General features: G+C 36.2%; 1 protein-coding gene across 2 annotated transcripts in view; it reads right to left on the bottom strand.

Annotated features, from left to right (window-relative positions):
- OTC (ornithine transcarbamylase) overlaps window positions 1-18,698 on the bottom strand; it is a 79,588-nt gene that overhangs the window by 37,490 nt on the left and 23,400 nt on the right. For both annotated transcript variants that reach the window (XM_044670163.1, XM_044670165.1), the window contains exons 2-3: window positions 14,205-14,343; window positions 12,618-12,699 (exon numbers count right to left, since the gene is read on the bottom strand). In XM_044670163.1, the coding sequence (XP_044526098.1) occupies window positions 12,618-12,699; window positions 14,205-14,343 (221 nt within the window). The remainder of the gene's footprint in view (window positions 1-12,617; window positions 12,700-14,204; window positions 14,344-18,698) is intronic.

The raw sequence follows: 18,698 nt of genomic DNA, 5'->3' as shown, positions 1-18,698 counted from the left end.
TGGCATCATTCTCTCTCTCTCTCCCTCTCTCTCTCTCTCTCTCTCTCTCTCTCTCTCTCTCTCTCTCTCTCTCTCTCTTTCTCTCTCTCTCTCTCTTTTATACCAAGTCCCTGTTTCTTTATGATATCCTACACAATAGAATCATTGCTTTTTATCTATTGTATCTCCTTCACATCATTATTGTAACCATAATTGGATAAAACACTTAAAAAAAATAAACCGTACAGGGAAGGGTGGGTATTATTCTGCTCTGTATTGGCTGCCTATTGCACATGGACAGGCAAATCAAAAACTAATTGGAAATTAAATAATATTATTCTCCAAAATCAGTTAGTTAAAGAACAAATCATAGAAACAATTAATAATTTCATTGAAAAGAATGACAATGATGAGACATCCTACCAAAATCTGTGGGATGCAGCTAAAGCAGTACTCAGGGGAAAATTTATATCCTTGAGTACATATATTAAGAAATTAGGGAGGGCAAAAATCAATGAACTGGGCATACAGAACAAAAAACTAGAAAGTGAACAAATTTAAAATCCCCAGTTAAAAACTAAATTAGAGATTATAAAAATTAAAGGAGAAATCAATAAAATTGAATGCAAAAGAACTATTGAATTAATAAATAAGACTAGAAGCTGGTACTTTGTATTGGCTGCCCATTTTAAGTTGCTTTGGTCTCTTCTCATTGTATTTCAGAGTAGGATTGGAAAGCCAGCTGAGTGAAGAATATCTTCTACTTATAAGGCCTTTGTCACCTCTTGCCTCTCCTTCCTATCAGCCAAGTGGCAGAGTGGCTAGAGTGCCTGGCCTAGGGTCAGAAAGACTCATTCATGAGTACAAATCTGGCCTCCGACACTTACTAGCTGTGTGGCCTTGAGCAAGTTGCTTAACCCTATCTGCCCCAGTGTCCTCCTCTATAAAATGAGCTAGAGAAGGAAATGGTGGACCACTTTAGTATCTTGATCAAGAAAACTCCAAATAAGGTTATGAAGAGTTAGACATGATTGAAACAAGAATCTGAAGATCATATTAATTGGAAATAATACCTAACATTGCCCACAAAGTCAGTATCCTAAAAGATCTTGACAAAACCCAACAAAAAAACAATTGAAATGTCCAGTTACTATAGGTTTAATTTAGGTCATCATGGACAGGGATAGAGATTGGGCTTGTGAGTCTTCTGGCATAAGAGACTCCCAGGTGAAAATAAAATCCCTTTACCAATATAGCAACATATTCTCTGTCACTTAAGAGTAAGAAAGGGGACAGCTAGGTAGCTCATTGGGTGGAGAGCCAGGCCTGGAGATGGGAAGTCCTGGGTTTAAATCTGGCCCTCAGACACTTCCTAGCAGTGTAAACCCAAGTCACTTTACCCTCATTGCCTTACCACTCTTCTGTCTTGGAACTAATACATAGTGTTGATCCTAAGATGAAAGGTAAATGTTGGGGGAAAAAAAGTCTTAGAGATCTGTCCATTGCATTGAAAAGTTCTATCACTTGCTCAGGGTCACTCAGCTAGTACATTTGTGTAAGATTAGGATTATGTCAAAGGCTGAACTCGAACTCAGGTTTACTAGTTCCAAGGCCATTTGAAACCTCTTCCACATTATCTGGTGAAAATTAGTAGAGATAAATGTGAGTCTTCAGTGAAGTTGAAAAAAAAATGACTTTACAGAATATGGCAGACCCTAAGATAAGTTGTGGGGGAATAATTCTAGGGTTTTAGATGGACCAAAAGCTCAGTGTAGGTCAGTGGTTCCCAAACTTTTTTGGCCTACTGCCCCCTTTCCAGAAAAAATATTACTTAGCCCCCTGGAAATTAATTTTTAAAAAATTTAATAGTAATTAATAGGAAAGATAAATGCACCTGTGGCCATCACTGCCCTCTTAGATCACTGCAGCACCCACCAGGGGGCAGTGGCTCCTGTTTTGGGAATCACTGATGTAGGTAAACAAAGCAACATTTTACCTACTCAAATTTTCCCCTCACAATTGCTTTTCTATAATAACTTTAAAACCCTGTCCCTAAACCTCTCCAGAGAGTTTGGGGTATTGATTGGTATTTTATGGTAAAGGGATTTATATACCTAAAATATTTCAAGTAAAAATGTAATTTTAAAAAACAACACAACTTTAAAACTTCTCTTTCAAGCTTATAACTAGTTATCTGCTAATCATAGGTCTTATGATAACTGAACTTCTCCAAAAATAATCCTGATATATAATTCATGCCTCTGTATTAATGAAATATACAATTTTTGTGAGGAGACAGGAGGGACGTGGTAATGTCTAATGAGTTCTTACTCCTAAGGGAAAGTATTTAAATTATTGATTTAGGAAGAGTTGTTGGTATTCTTTCACATGAAAGATGATGCTAATTGGCTTGCAACTTATATTAAATTCAATTTAATATATTTAATTTAACTCATAAAATACCTAGAGCTTAGGCCCTAGAATTTTGAGAGAGAAACTTTCTTTCAGTAATCCTGTTAGGAAAACTTGGGTTCAAATCTTTCCTTTCACAGTTATAAGCTTTGTGACCACGGTCAAATTCTGCAACCTCTCTAAGCCCCAGCTTCCTCATTATTTGTAGTATCTGCCTCACAGGGCTGGTATAAGGCTCAAATATATAGATAAAGCACTTTATAACCCTAAAAGTTCTGTTAATACAAATATCAGGAATTTGTATGATTTCATTGCTAGAGGAACTTCCCAATTAAAAAAAAAACCTCTCTGTTATTAATGTAGACTTCTAAAATTTAAAAATTTTAGAAATTAATCTCTTTGGGGAATAGCTAAGTGACAATTAACAGAGAGTTAAGTAGGGATGGGAAGTTCTGGGTTCAAATCCAGACTCAGACACTTCTTAGCTGTGTGATCCTTGGCAAATCAGTTAACCCGAGTTGCTTACCCCTTACTGCTTGTCTGCTTTGGAACTCGTACTTAGTGTCGATTCTAAGATAGAAAGTAAGGGTTTGAGAAGAAAAAAAGATGGAAGGTAAACGTTAAAAAAAAAAAAAAGTCTTAAAGAGAGCTAGCTGATCATTGCATTGAAAAGTTTAAGAAAATAATCTGGTAGGGCAGCTTAGTGGCATAGGGCATTTTGGACTTGAGCTTGGATTTGGAATCAGAAAAACCTGGGTTCAAATCCAGTTTTAGATACTTACTCTCAGTATACTCTGGGCATGCCACTTAACCTGGTTTGCCTCAGTTTCCTCATCTGTAAAATTGGGATGATAAGAATAGTACCTCTTTCCCCAGGGTTATCATGAGGGTTAAAGGAGAAAATAATCTGCACTGAAATAACTTTCTCAGATAACACAGTCACTCAGAAACAGGTCTTACCCTAGGTCTTCTTGACTCAGGTCAGCTCTCCCTCCTATGTAATATATTGCCAAAAGCAGCTAAATTTTTTTCTTAAAACCTGTAAACTTGGCAGCCATTGCTTTAAAACATCTTTCTGGTCATTTTTTTATATATCTTCACACATAGTCTTGGAAATTACTTTTTTAAAGAATCTCTTCTTTATGAGCTAAATTACTTCAAAAACTGTTACTCCTGAATCCTATTTCTAAAGTCTCTAATAACCCGCATTCTTCTCTGATCTCCTCTAATTTTTCTGTAGTAAAGGGACCATCAAGAATTGGAACTGTGAGAAGAAAAACAACTGCTTGAACACATGGGCTGATGGGGATATTATTGGAGATGAAGACACTAAACAATAACTCTAGTCCAATTATCAATAATATGGAATTAGGTCTTGATCAATGATACATGTAAAACCCAGTGGAATTGTGCATCGGCTAAGGGGGGTTAGTGGGGCTTGAGGGAGAGGGAAAGAACATAAAACATGTAACTAGGGGGAAATATTCAAAATAAAAATAAAAAATTTTTTAAAAAAGAATTGGAACTGTGAGTCAAAAGTCGGATCTTCAACTCCTACGCTGAATCGGTTGTTTGGTCACACCTATAAATACAATGTCATAGAGTCATCCATTTCTCCTTATGGGACTACTACTGTATCATTGAGTTCTTGGTTAATATAAAGGATAATAATAGTTCACATTTATGAAGTATTTTGCACATAATAACCTAAAGAAGTACATAGGGTACAAGTTTTATAATCCTGATTTTATAGATGAGAAAAGTAAGTGGTTAAAGGTCTTGTCAAAGGTCACAAAAATTTTTAAAATAGAGCTAAGATTTGAACTCAGTTTCTCTGACATAGAGGATTTATTTTCTACTAATTTCCAACAGAGAGAGAGATATTTCATAAAGACAACATGCTGTTCTTAAAATAACATATTGGTGATGTGGAAAATTAATACTGAATTGGGATATTTTTTTGAGAAATGTTTTCCCTCAGAGAACAGTTTGATTTTAAAACAACAAATCCATTTCTCCCCCAGGCTATGAAACTGGTTTGCTTCCTCCTTCTTTTGTTAAAATCTTCATTAGGAATAACGGGATTAAGGATGAATTGAGTAGCCATGTGACTCTCTTGAGAGATGAGGTAATCTAGGCAGCCATTTTGCGCCGCCATGTGGCAGAATGTGTTGGCATTTTCCGTCTCTCCTCTCTAGACATTTTCCCGAGATCCACCTCTTAGGGTGCTGAAGTGGTGAGGGAGGAGTTGAGGTCTCTGAGGCCACGCCTCTTTGTGACTGTTCTCCAATCAGAGCTGTTCTGGGGAGGAGCTGAATGATGACGTCAGAAGTGATATTTATGGCTTGTGCTGCAGAGCGGTCAGTCTGAGCAGCTGCTAATTTTGCTCCATCTTAAACCTGTGGCTCTCTTTCTGGGCCCTGCCAGGCTGGCTGGCTCCAGGCCTCTGGCATCTGCTCAGACTGTCAGGGAGTCTATTGTCTAGTTAGATTTTTTTTGAGAGGCAGATTAATAAATTAATATTTTAAAAGTAAAAATATATCCTCTAGAGAATTTTATTGGCTACAGTGAAAAAAAAAATCATCTTTTCCTCTTCATTAGAAAGATGATGGGGCAGCTGCGTAGCTCAGTGGATTGAGAGTCAGGCCTAGAGACGGAAGGTCCTAGGTTCAAGTCTGGCCTCAGACATTTCCCATCTGTGTGACCCTGGGCAGGTCACTTGACCCCCATTGTCCACCCTTACCACTCTTCCACCAAGGAGCCAATACACAGAAGTTAATGGTTTAAAAAAAATTAAAAAAAAAAAAAAAGAAAGATGGTAGGGGGAAAAAAAAGAAAGATGGTGGGAGCCAGGCCTGGAGATAGAGGAATGGGTCCTGGGTTCAAATATGGCCTCAGATACTTCCTAGACATGTGAGCCTGTGCAATTCACTTAACCCCAATTGCCTAACCCATACCTCTCTACTGTCTGGGAACTGATACTGGTTCTAAGACAAAAGGTAAGGGCTTAAAAACAAAAAGAATGATTGAGGGTTATGGGTATGAGGCATTGAATGTAATGTCAAAATCAGTATGTAGGTTTTTGCTGAAGTAGCATTAAAATTTTTTTATTCTTTATTTTGGTCACTGGGGAGGGAAGGGAGGAAGGATGTTATTCACAAATGAAAGCGATATTAAAACAAATATCAATATCAATAAATTAATACTTAAAAATTTTAATAGCATCTTAGATAAGTATCTTATGAATATCTAGGTTGGTAGGAGTCTGAGATCTACATACTGGTCCTGACTTTGTCATTAACTGAGAAGTCAGTAATCTCCCTATGTCTGTTTCCTCTTCAATGAAATATGGGTAAATAATACCTTGTCCTACTTTCAATTCAGTTCAATGAATATTACTAAGAAACTACTATGTTCTAGGCACAAAAGGAACAAAGACAGAAGGCAGAGTCTCTGCTCTCAATATTTTCATGTTCTACTGGGAGGATACAAAATGTAAATAGATTAATAAATACAAGCTGAAAAGAAAGGGAGCCTAAACACTGGAAAGGCTTTGTGTGGGAGTTGGTACCTGGCCTGAGCCTTGAAGGAAGTTAGGTGGGGAAGGAGTACATTTCAAGAATGAGGGACAACTTTGACAAAAGCATGGAGGTAGGAAATAGAATGTGAAGTTCAAGGAATGCAGTTCAGCCAAACTGGCTGGAACATCAATGGATGAATTAGAAAAGCATGAGATAAGTCTAGAAAATTTGTGATTGTGAAACAGAGGGAAGCATCTTTACCAAATACACTTTGGAAGTAACATCATGAAGCAAAGAGGACATGTTAATCTAAAAGGCTAAAAATAAACGTTTTCCTGGCAGACAGTATAGAAGGAACTGGTAAAAGGAAAACTTATTCTCACAGAGGGAAATTGCTGGAGCAAAAGTTCCCAGAGCAAACAGCATTAAGAACCCTCAGATCAACATTTTCAGATAAATCTCAGACCTTGGGACACTAGACTCTGCCTCCTTCTTTCCCTTTTTTGGGCACTATCCCAAGAGATTGTCCAAGAAACTGGTTCAAATTGCTGCTGTAGAAGGAAACATCACCCCATGGTTTCCTATTTTAACTATATTTTCCATGCTAATTAGGTTCTAAGCTCATTTGTCGCCTCTACCTGATGATCCAGTAAAAGTACTATCAAAACCCTTGAAATTTTGACATCCTGGGAAAAAAGCCCAAGCACTTCACCCTAGTTATAGTTCTGATGATAATCCAAAATTATAAAGAACTTTAAGATTTTCATATCATTTTTCTTCCAACCTTGTGAGGAAGTAATACAGGTATCATTATTCTCAATTTACAGATTAGAAGACTGAGGCTTAGATGAGACATATCTTTTCCATTCACATAGCTAACCCTGGTCTTCTGGATCAAGTCTAATTTCTAATTTTGTTGTTGTCATTTTTCAGTTGTATTTGATTCTTTGGGGTTTTCTTGGAAGAGATACTGAAGTGGTTTGCCATTTCTTACTCCAGTTCATTTTACAGATGAGGACACTGAAGCAACTAAGGTTAAGTGACTTCCCCAGGGTCACATAGTTAGTAGATATCTGAACTCAGGAAGGTGAGCCTTCCTGACTCACTTTATCTACCATTACACCTAGTTGCAGTTTAACTTTTAATACACTACAATTATTCTAGAAAAAAAAAAGCAGCATAGAATCATAATAACTGAAATAGGAAGGGACCACCCAGACTACAAAATACAACCTTCTCATTTTACGAAGGAGGGGGCACCTCACTTTACCCCTGGGTAAGGCCACATGGTTGGTAAATTTAAGAGCTGGCTCCAGGGCCCAGATCTTCTAATTCCAGATCCAGTGGACTTCATTAGTGGAGAGACAAAATCTAATTTTCTTGTCTCCTGACATTCAGGAAGTCCCTAAATCTTCTATTTTCCTATTTGTGTAAATAGAAATAAATAACTTCTGTGGTCTTTTCTTACCTTTCCTCCAAAGGATAATGGCTAAACAAATCCCTACAAATGTGTGTAAATCATGCCTTAGAAGAAGCAATAGAAATAAACATATATCATTAACATGAGATTTAAGGGCCTTAGATTTTGTGGTTAATTCTCCTATAAATATATTTGGTGATCCCAGGCAGGAGGTTCCATCTATTTGGGCTTTGTTTTCCACATACTAATTTATTGGCTGTGGGGACTGCAAAGAGTGATTAATGTGATGCCTAAGTATTTTGAAAAGCTTGTGAAGCACTTGAGAGTGAATTACAAATACTAAATAAGAAGACTCTCAGGATGTTCCTCTCATTTTCTATCAGTTCCTGTACTTTTTTGTCAACAGCAAATGTGACCATGAATCCACTCAATTAGTCTAAAGTAAAAAGGCTGTAATCACTGGTATGCAGGCAGGCAGGCAAGCATGCAGGCAGGCAGGCAGGCACACAGGAGACTTCTTCCCAGTGGTGCTTAGCCAGCTGGGCATTGAAAAAAAAAGGGAACCGGAATCATTCTTCCTGCAAAAATTGCTTCTGGCACCTTTAACAATCCTTTGTCTGAGAGGCCCTGTTTAAATTTCGATGGATGTTCACAGGCCAACACTTCTAAACATTAATTTGCTGACATCTAAGTGCTGCTGCTTTTCATTTTAATTATCGAAGGCAGAATTGATGTTAAAATGTAACTTGGTCATCACCTTTGTAGATAAGTGAAAGATTCGAGTCATTCAAACCATTTTATTTGTTGTCTAGTCGTTTTTCAGTTGTGTCCAGCTCCTTGGACCCCACTTGGGGTTTTCTTGGCAAAGATACTGGAGTAGTTTGCTATTTCCTTCTCTACAGATTTTTTACAGATAAGATTTTTACAGATAAGAAAACTGAGGCAAACAAGAAGTGACTTACCCTGAGACACATACTAGTAAGTGTCTGAGACAAGATTTGAACTCAGGAAGATGCATCTTCTTGACTCCAAGCCAGGCACTCTATCTACTGGGCAACCTAGCTGCCCCCATTCAGTCTATGGCTGCATTAATGTTTTTTTCTTTACTCCTTGAGTAATATGTTATTTTTTCCCAATGCCCACAGGATGCCTTTGATCTTTATGAGAAACAGGTAAAACCAGGAAAGAACTGATAATAATAAATTTAGTGGATATGAAAAAAATAAAGATTTCCTAAATAAATAAATTTCTTAAATAATTTTCAGAATCAGAAGACCTTGCCCATTTATTACATTTAATGGACATGAAAATATTTCTTAAATAAATAAATTTCTTAAATAATTTTCAGAGCCAGAAGACCTTGCCCCTTTATTATATTTAGCGGATATGAAAATATTTCTTAAATAAATAGATAAATAAATTTCTTAAATAAATTTCAGAACCAGAAAACCTTGCCCCTTTATTACTCTGCTATAGCATTCCTGGATGACCTTGGATAAATTATTTAACTTTCAGTTTTTTCATCTGCATATTGAGGGGATTGGACTAGATTAAAGGTCAGCAAATGAAAAGCTTGTGGGGTGTCATATTTTAAAATGCAAAAACAATTCTTGGCTGTATAAAAAGCAAAGGATAGGCCACTTAGGCAATAGTTTTTCAACTCCTGAACTAGATGATTTCTGAGGTTCTTTTTAGTATCAAAGCCTTTTAGCTTCATAATTATTGAGCTAAATAAGCATTCAAAACTACATTTAACCTTGACAAAATGATGCTGATATGAAGCACCATTGAAGGCCCAAATTTGCAGCTACCCTGATATCCAATTCAATAAATGTGTATTGTATACCTACTGGTGTTTGTGCTCCTATAGGTCAACCAGAAAAAGGCTAAAATGCTGACAGTTTTATTCTTATGAGAAAAAATACCTTTTTAAGGGGTGGGGGCAGTAATTAACTTTCTTAATATGCTAAACTGTTATTGTTGTTAAATCGTGTCTGACTCTTCATGACCCCCTGGACCATGAAACATCAAGGGCCATACTGTTTATGGGGTTTTCTTGGCAAATGTACTGGAGTGGTTTTCCATTTCTTTCTCTAGTAGATTAAGGCAAACAGAAATTAAGTGACTTGCCCAGGGTAAGTCTAGTAAGTGTCTGAGGCCAAATTTGAACTCAGGTCTTCCTGACTCCAGACTCTATCCAGAGCTCTATCCATAGTCATCTAGCTGCTAAACTACCAATTAGCAAATTACCATTTTAAAATAACGCCTAAAAATATAGTACAATAGGGTTAAGTACAAGAGAAGCCACAGAGATCATCCAGAGGGTTGGAGATAAAAATAAATGAATCCAATTAAATGACATTCCAGTGTCATACAAGGAGGAAACAGTAGCCTCATTGACAATGGATCAGCAGTCGTCTCCACTAGCTCCTTCTGTACCTGGTATGGAGTTCATATGGGCCTTATAATTTGGACTTGTTGACAAAAAGGACTAAATCAGCCATATTATTCAGAGGGGTCACATTCTGGATTTTGGCTGCAGCATGTATGTTAAAAGCCAGTTCTATATACCGGAATTCCTGATGTAATTCAATATAAATCACTAATCAGATAGGCTACGAAATGATTGTGATGATAAAATAAAGTTTGATTAACTATGCAGGTATCTTGAGGACAAGGAACTAGGTCAAATTCTTATCTGTAACCCTCTTTTAGTCACTTTCACTCTCCTCCATATCTCAGAGTTTATTGATTCATATGGCTTCCTCTCTTATCACTGCAGTTAGTTTAATAAAGTCTTTTCTGTTTCAGTCTTAATTTTACACTTGTGTGTTTTGGAGGTTTCCATTTGAAAGATGCAAAGCCATTTCAAATGAGAACTAAACTGATTATCTCCACTCTATCTGCAACATGTTTCTTTTATTTTCCTTAACACTGTCAATGGCAAGCCATCATCTCTTTCCTTTAAGATTGATGCCTCATACATCACCACTTCTTTTAATGCCTCTTTCCCTCAAATTTCTTCTTTTGGAGGAGATGTTTTTCTCCTCCAAAAAAACAATTTTGTGATCTTTCACTAAATAAATTCAGTAACATCTTCATTATGCTTCTAATGTTATCCAACTAATCAACTAATCTGGCTTCCAGTTTTTTGTGCTGACCAACAGCCACAAGAGAGCAATATTGAAGAAAGGATTTTACAGCATCATTCTTTTTCAGTGAAATACATTTTCCAAGCATTTTCCCAGAGAATGATTGATTAATGAATGTTGACAGTCAGCCTATATAACATGTATTAAGACCAGAGCTTTAATCCTAATGGATTTCTCAAATCGAATGACCATTGAGTTTGAAGATGTCTTTTTTTTTTTAACATGAGGTATTAATGAGCCATTCTAAACACATTTTCTTCCAAGGAAATCAAAGCACTTAGTCATTTAAATCCTTATGATATTGTCTCTGTAGCATAGATAAGTGTTTAGAAATATAAATTAATTTTAAAACCTTGTTTGGTGACATTTCCTAAATCTCCCCAGACTGTTTGCCAAGATGGTAACATTCAAACTTTTTCCTCCAAAATGAACTGAAAATAATTTTGTTTTGAAAACTTTTGACAAAACTTAATTAGGGAGATATTCAGGATGTCTCAAAACAAGGCTTAGGGGTTCGTTGAAAGTAATATGTATCTAAATTCCTTTATGAAGTGCCAAGTATAACTCAGGGGTTTGATGCAATGGAAAAAAATATTGAGCTTGGGGCCAGAGGGCCCTTGTTCAAATTCTACCTTTGATATTCTATTTGTCCTTAAAAAGTCATCAAAGCTTTGGGTCTCAGGTTCTGTGTTTGTAAGTCTGTAATTGGACTAGCTCAATTCATTCAGTTTAATAAAACCTTCCTACAGTTGCTGAGGCTACAAAGACAAAAATGAAATACCACTGGCTCTCAAAGACCATTCATTCAAAAATCTCACATATGTTCTCTTGAGTCTCTTCCAGATTTAGACCTGTGACCTGGTACTGATTATGATGATTCAGCACATACTTATTTCAGTTCAGCAAATATTTATTAAATGCTTAATGTGTGCCAAGCACTGAATGTTTTGTTAATTCCTGGGGAAGAGAGAAATAGTAGATAAGAAGATACAGCTTCTGCCACCAAGAAATAAACATCATTCAAAACAAATCATTAGAAATATGAGAGGAAAAGATGACAATGTGCCATATGAGGATCAAGAAAAGAAAGATTAATTTCTGACTGGAGGAATCTGGGAAGGGTTAATTGAGGAATGGGATTTAACTTGGCTCTTAGAAAATGGATAGGCAGAAATAGGAGCCCTAGCACAGTGCCTGACAATGCTTGGAGGTAGGGACAGATATTTTAGCCATGATGGGGCATGGGGAATGTTTATCAGTGCTATTTGGCTAGGGCTTAGAGGACATGGTATATGGAGTTGTAAGTAGCTCATTTTGTGTACAGGTCAAGGCATGGTGTGGGAGATCTTCACCTGGAAGGTGGCTGAGCTTCCAAGGGATAGAAACACACCCCCAGGACACCTGTGGTTAAACTATTGCCTTGTCTCTTCTGGGGAATGGGGGGCAGAAAAGAATGTGATTGGGAAGAAAGGGTAGGAACTATCTCTGGCAGGAGGAGAGGGATAAGAGGGAGAGATGCAGGGACCCAGGGGAGAAGAAACTCAGAATTTGTGCCTTCTAAATTTCCCATTTGTACAGAGGAAGAAATATATCACAGTTCAAGACCTTGAAAGTAAGGCAGCTGGTGGTCAGGGAAACATCTTAAAGATTTTACATCCAGGACCCTCTAAATTCTTTACCCTTGGGTAAGCCCGAATGGCTCCATGTTAGTGTTGATTCAGATACCATAGAGTAAGGTGAAATATGTCTAGAAAGATAGTTTGGTAACAGAACTGTGCCAGCCTAAAGAGTTTGGACTTCTTTGATAAATATTGAGAGCTATTCAAAGGGTCTTGAGCAGAGGGTTAATGTGATCTTATCTGTCCATACATTATAAGACAACAATTCCTGAATTGGTAGTTTTGGTTAACTCTAATGGCTTGGACACTTCTATTGACAAAGAAGAAACAATATGGACAGTGTGGAGCTACCATCATTCATCTCCAAGAAAAACTTATGCTGAGAATGTCCCTCACACATCCTCCCACCCAAGTGGAATAGAGATGCAGACATTTCCTCTTTTTGCTTAGAATGAGGATGTGTATTTTTCCATATGGAGAGAGAGAAGAGATTGTCCTTTGGAAGGAGACTCACCTGTTTCTGTGGATAATCTTGTTCTGGTGCTTCTTTTCTCAAAAATCATGCTGAGAGATTTCCCTTGTAACAATGGCAAATACTGAAATCCAATAATGACAAATGAATTACAAAATTATCTGTTGCATTTTAAACATAGTGCTTTATAGAAAGAAATAGGCAGAATGAGCAGTCTTTAATAGGGTGATATTAATTCTGCTTTTTCTCCTTTCATAATATGCCCAGATGAAAAAAAGGAGTTTTTAAAGGGATTTCACATCTTGTAGCAAACATGTTAGATTAAAGAAGAAGATAGGAGGGTACCCCTGCCCTAGGAGGAAAAAAATCCCCAAATTTACTTGTTTTTCCATGTTAGCCTTAAGGTTTAAAAACTATTTTATTGGCATGTTATCAAAGATCATGTCAAACTTCTTCCCATTCCTCTTGATACCCCCACTCCTGGTGCTGTCTTAAAAAGGTAATATGACTTAAGGTACAAATATTTTTTCATTTGTCAGCATTCTCCATAGCTCAGGAAACAAGCTCAGATTCTTAATTTATGTCAGTGTCTAAGCCACAAAGTTTCAGATAAACTTTGTATAAACCTTAACATAGGAAAGGGCTTGTTTACATTGTATTTGGAAAGAACTATTTGGGAGATAGAAGGGGCTCCTCCTCCTTCCTGGTCTGTGTTTAGATAATTTAGCAAAAGCCTTTGCATTTTCTTTTTCCTTTTCTTCTTCTTTTTTTTTTCCCAATTAAAATCATGGCTGGGGAAGAATACCCAAGAGGACAAGTTGGCCTACCAAATTGCCACTTATAAAAAGGATAAGTGTTAATGCCACCAACTGCCAAGGTTCTCATCTTATTGTGCCTTTATTCTACAAGAGAAACCCCACTCACAGAAGTTTCCTCTGCCTCAGGTCTCTGACACTTGAATTAAAAGATTTAGGAATGAATAATCTCTCTGTCTGTCTGTCTGTCTGTCTCTCTCCCTCTCTCCCTCTCTCTCCCTCCCCCTACCCTTTCTCTCTCTCCCTCTCTCTCTCTCCCTCCATATACATGCATATATACATACATATATATAGTTCACACACATATATAATATATAGTTTAATGGCAATACATGTGTGTGCATAGCCATTAAATAACTTTTTTTTCAGCCAGGGATTCTTATTTTTTAATGTTTCAAATACTTGGAATTAATTAGACTTGGAATAGATAATGCCTTTACTATTATTTAGAACAGAGATGAGTGGAAGTTGCAAGAAGGCAAATTTAGATTTGATGGAAAAAAATAACTTCTGAACAGAATTACACCAAAGTAGAGTAGAAAGAATTATGAGATCATGCATAATCCTTACTGGAGGATTTTAAGCAAAGACAGGATCACTTTCAGATTGTTGGATTCTGTGTATGTATCTATATGTGTAATAATATATATGTGTGTGTATACTCTTTTGTCTATTCTAAAATATCCAATAACCATATCTATGTGATTTCATTCCTTGGCTATATAGTAGAGGAAATTTGATGTGTTTTTCCTCTCATACTTTAATGAGAGAGTGCTATTGAGTAGTTTGTTAGTAAGTTGAAAGTTTTACATACCTCTCCTTTCTGTTTTATTCTGTACTTCAGATCTGCTGATAGCCACAGCAAATACTTAATTTCTTCTCCTGTAAAATCTTTTAAAGTTAGGAGGTGACGTCCTTTCATCTGGACCTTACTTTGGACTGATTTTCCACATCTGAATGAAAAAAAAAGGCAAAAATACTTAATAAAAAAAGCAAAAAAACTTTAGTGATTCCTCCTTTTTTTTGAGAACCAACATAACAAATTAACGTGACTATCCCTTGATTTTGAAAAGTTAATGTATTTAAACATAATTAGGAGAGTTATGGTTTAAAATTTAAATGGTCTAATATTTCCTTTAGTTAAGGGCAGAGTGAATAATTGTGTTGTCGGTCTTTGAGTTCTTGGGGTATATTACTAATAAGGTAATGTTTATTAATTGGGAACATTTATTCCTTTGTTGCACTGTACCTCCCATTTGACAGTGATTACTATTATTTATCAATCAAAATTAAGCATAACTAAGGCATAACACATCTATTAAGTATTAGCATATTGGCTTTGGTTGTTTTCAGTCATGTTTGACACTTTGTGACCCCACTTGGAGTTTTCTTAGCAAAGATACCAGAATGCTTTGCCATTTTCTGCTGCAGCTCATTTTATAGATGAAGAAACCAAGGCAAACAGAGTTAAATGACTTGCCTAGGGTCGCACAGTTAGTAAGTAATCAAGGCTAGAGTTGATATTAGGAAGATGAGTCTTCCTGACTTTAGGCTCAGCACCCAATCCAACTGTGCCACCTAGCTACACCCATTTTCATAGGAAAATGAGTAGGATGATGACAGGCCGAAAAACTATATTATATGAGTAATGGTAGAAGGAAATGGGGTGCTTATCCAAAAAAGTGATAAAATTTAGAATAGGCATTTTCCATTATCTGATGTATTATCATGTGGACAAAGGATTAAACTTTATTTTGTATCTTCCTCACCTTCTAGGCTTGTCAGTCTATCTATTGTGCCACCTAGCTGCCAATTCACATATTACTGGCACTCAAAGAGTTGCATAAAAGCTAACTATTCCTGGCCCCATTATGAAACACAAGCTGCTTCTTCTGAATGGCAAAGCTTTTGATTATGCTTATGTACTTGTATACCCAAAACAATGGAAAAATTGAGACCTTCATTTTCTTGTTTTGTCTTTAAAAAGTCAGGATGCCATTCTGTCAGACTTTATCTCCAAATTAACCAACTTGTTGACTCAATTTTTGATTAGTTAAAAATAATCAGTTGGTTCTTTAGCTAGGGAGACAATTTTATAGACTAGAATATGAATAAGGGTCCTACAATCGTAGGATCATAGATCTGGACCTGGAATTCTTCAGGAGTCCAACCTTCTCCTTTTACAGATGAGGAAACTGAGGCCATGAGATGTAAAATGATTACCCCAAAGACACAAAAGGATGTTAAGTGCTTAGAACCTAGGTCCTCTGATTCTTTCTATTGTGTGGACTCCATAGGTAAAGAATAAGCACTGCATATTCTACCTTCTTTCACCTTGTTTTCCCTGCCACTGTGTTTTTCTGCCTCTCAGAGGCTTTTGAGCCTCCTGAAGCTAACACTTAGATGCAGATGTTTCCTTGAGGAAAATATTAGCAACAGCAGAACAAGTTGTTCAATAGCAAACAATTTAGGAGAAATGAGAAGGAAAATGGGGCCAGCCTCTCACTGCCACTGATAAGAGGAGGCACATGCCCATGAGAAGCCAGATATAGTCAATTGTGTGTGTGATCTCTAGGAAATCAGACCCTTTTTGCTCACTCCTAAATTTTGGACTGATTCTAATACCAACTACTTCTTCAAATCTAAATACCATCTTCTGCTTCGAGCCCATCAGAAACTAACTCTGGCTTTAGCATGATCGTTTTTGATGCTTTTTGTCCTCCTCTGACCAGAAGTCTTTTGGTCAAAGTCAGAACTACTTTTCAATTGTAGAAACTATTTGGAATTTTGCAAAGAAGGTGACCAAAATGCCCAGATCCTTTGACTTAGGGATTTCATTGATTGGCAAATAGCCCCAAGGAGATCAGTGATCAAAAAGAATATCCCATATACACCAAAATATTTATAGCAGCACTTTTTATGGCAACAAAGAACTGGAAATAAAGTAAAAGTTCATTGGCTGGGAAATGGCTAAAGAAATTTTGGTCCCCAAATGGTATTCCATTAGGAATATAATTGTCTTATATGAAACAGTGAAACTACAGAGAAGAGTGAAAAGACATATGAACTGATACAAATGCAAAGTAAGCAAAATCAGAAAAATAATATACACAAGAACTACTTTGAGGCATAGATTAAAAAATACAGGTATTTGGAAACAAAATTGCTTAATTCTAAAGAATGGGTGGGTCAAAGAACAATCATTAATTTAAAGATAATGATAAAAATTAGAAAGCAAACTGAAATTTTTTGTGGGATACAGCCAAAGTAGTACTTAAGGGGTAAATTTTATCCCTAAATGTTTGTCAACAAAAATGATCAACAAATTGGGCATGCAACTAAAAAAATCTAGAAAAGCAACAAATTAAAAACACCTCATTGAACACCAAAATGGAAGTCCTGAAATAAAAAAAAGAACAAAACAAAGCATTGCAGAACTAATAAATAAAATGAGGAACTTGTTTTTAAAGAAAAAACTTGTAAAATAGATATATCACTGGTTAATTTGATTTTTTCAAAAAAGAAAGAATATTAATAGCTAACATTCATACAGAATTTACTGTGGGTTGAGCATTATGCTAACCACTTTACAATTATAATATCATTCCATCCTTACAACAACCCTGGGAGATAGGTAAATTTATTATCCCCATCCCTCAGGAAACTAAGGTAAACAGAGGTTATATGATTTGCCCAGAGTCACATAGCTAGTAAATAACTGAGGCTGGCTTTGAGCACAGATCTCCCTTACTTCTGATGAGGTCCTCTATCCATTATATCACCTACCTGTTTCAAAAAAGAAATGGAATTACCAGTATTAAATGAAATTTATTAAAATGGAAAAGAATTCACAACCAATGAAGATGAAATAAAAACAATTATGTTAGTTGCTATTTGGCTCAAGTATAGACCAATAAAATTGGTCTCCCTGACTTTTTTTAAAGTCTCATCTAGGAGGCAGCTAGGTGGCAGCTAGGTGGCTCAGTGGATTGAGAGGCAGGCCCAGAGATGAGAGGTCCTGGGTTCAAATCTGACCTCAGACACTTCTTAGCTTTGTGACCCTGGGCAAGTCACTTAACCCCCATTTCCTAGCCCTTACCACTCTTCTGCCTTGGAACCAATACATAGTATTGATTCTGGAAGGTAAGGGTTTCTTTTTTTTTATTTAAAAAATAATAATAAATTTTAAAAAATAAAGTTCTATCTAAAATCCTACCTATTACAGGAAGCCTTATTAATTCCAAAACCTTCTCTCCTTTATCATTCCCTACTTACAATAGCTTGCCTAATATATATTTGTTTGGACGCAGTCACTTTTATTAGATGATAAATTCCTTTAGGGCAGGGGTTGTATTTTGCCTCCTTTTTTTTTTAAATCTCTAGCACTTTGAACAGGTGTCTTGTATATAATGGGCATTTAACAAATGTTTATTGATTAATTGGTTGAATACTTACAAAAATATAAATTGCCCAGATCAACACAACAGGAAACAATACTTAAATAAGCCTACCTTAGAAAAAATAAATTGAATAAGCTATAAATGAATTTCCTAAGGAAAAAACCCTAGGAACAGATGGTTTAAAATCAATTTAAATAATTTTTTAAATGTAAAATGACAATTAATTCTGATGTAGCTAAACTACTTGGAAAAAAATTGATAAAGAGTGTTACCAAACTCTTTTTTTGACACAAATATAGTCTTGATACCTAAATTTAAGAGGGTTCAAAACAGAAGAAAAGTATAGCTCAATTTGCCACTATTGATACAACTATCTTCAATAAAATATTAGTAAGGAGATTACGACAAAGACCATATACTATGATCAAGTTGAATTTATGATAGCAATGTAGGACTGGTTCGATATTATAAAAACTATAGATATAATTCATGATATTGATAACAAAAGCAACAAAAAACAATATGATAATTTTGATAGTTGCAGAAAAAAAACTTTTGAAAAAATACAGCACCCATTTCTGTTAAAAACATTAGAAAGCACAAGAATAAATGGATCTTTCTTTAAAATGATAAATGATAACAGTAAGCACTATCTATATTAGGGATAAGCTATAAGTTTTCCAATAAGGTCAAGACTTAAGCAAGGATATCTGTGTGGGGGTGAAAGTGAAAGGGAGGAAGGTAGGAGGATTGGAGGAATGGGAGAAAGGAGAGAGGAAGGTAGAGGAAGGGAAAGGAAGGTATCTGTTCCCAGCCCTGGCAGGGGAAAATGACCAGAGCCCTCAAATGAATGATCAGAGAGCAACTTTAGGGTTTGAATAGCTAGGCTTTATTTTAATTAGAAAGGG

This window comes from Gracilinanus agilis, chromosome 3, assembly GCF_016433145.1.
Source record: "Gracilinanus agilis isolate LMUSP501 chromosome 3, AgileGrace, whole genome shotgun sequence".
NCBI lineage: Eukaryota > Metazoa > Chordata > Mammalia > Didelphimorphia > Didelphidae > Gracilinanus > Gracilinanus agilis.
Note: the sequence above shows the minus strand (reverse complement) of the source record. Positions and strands in the feature narration are given on the sequence as shown.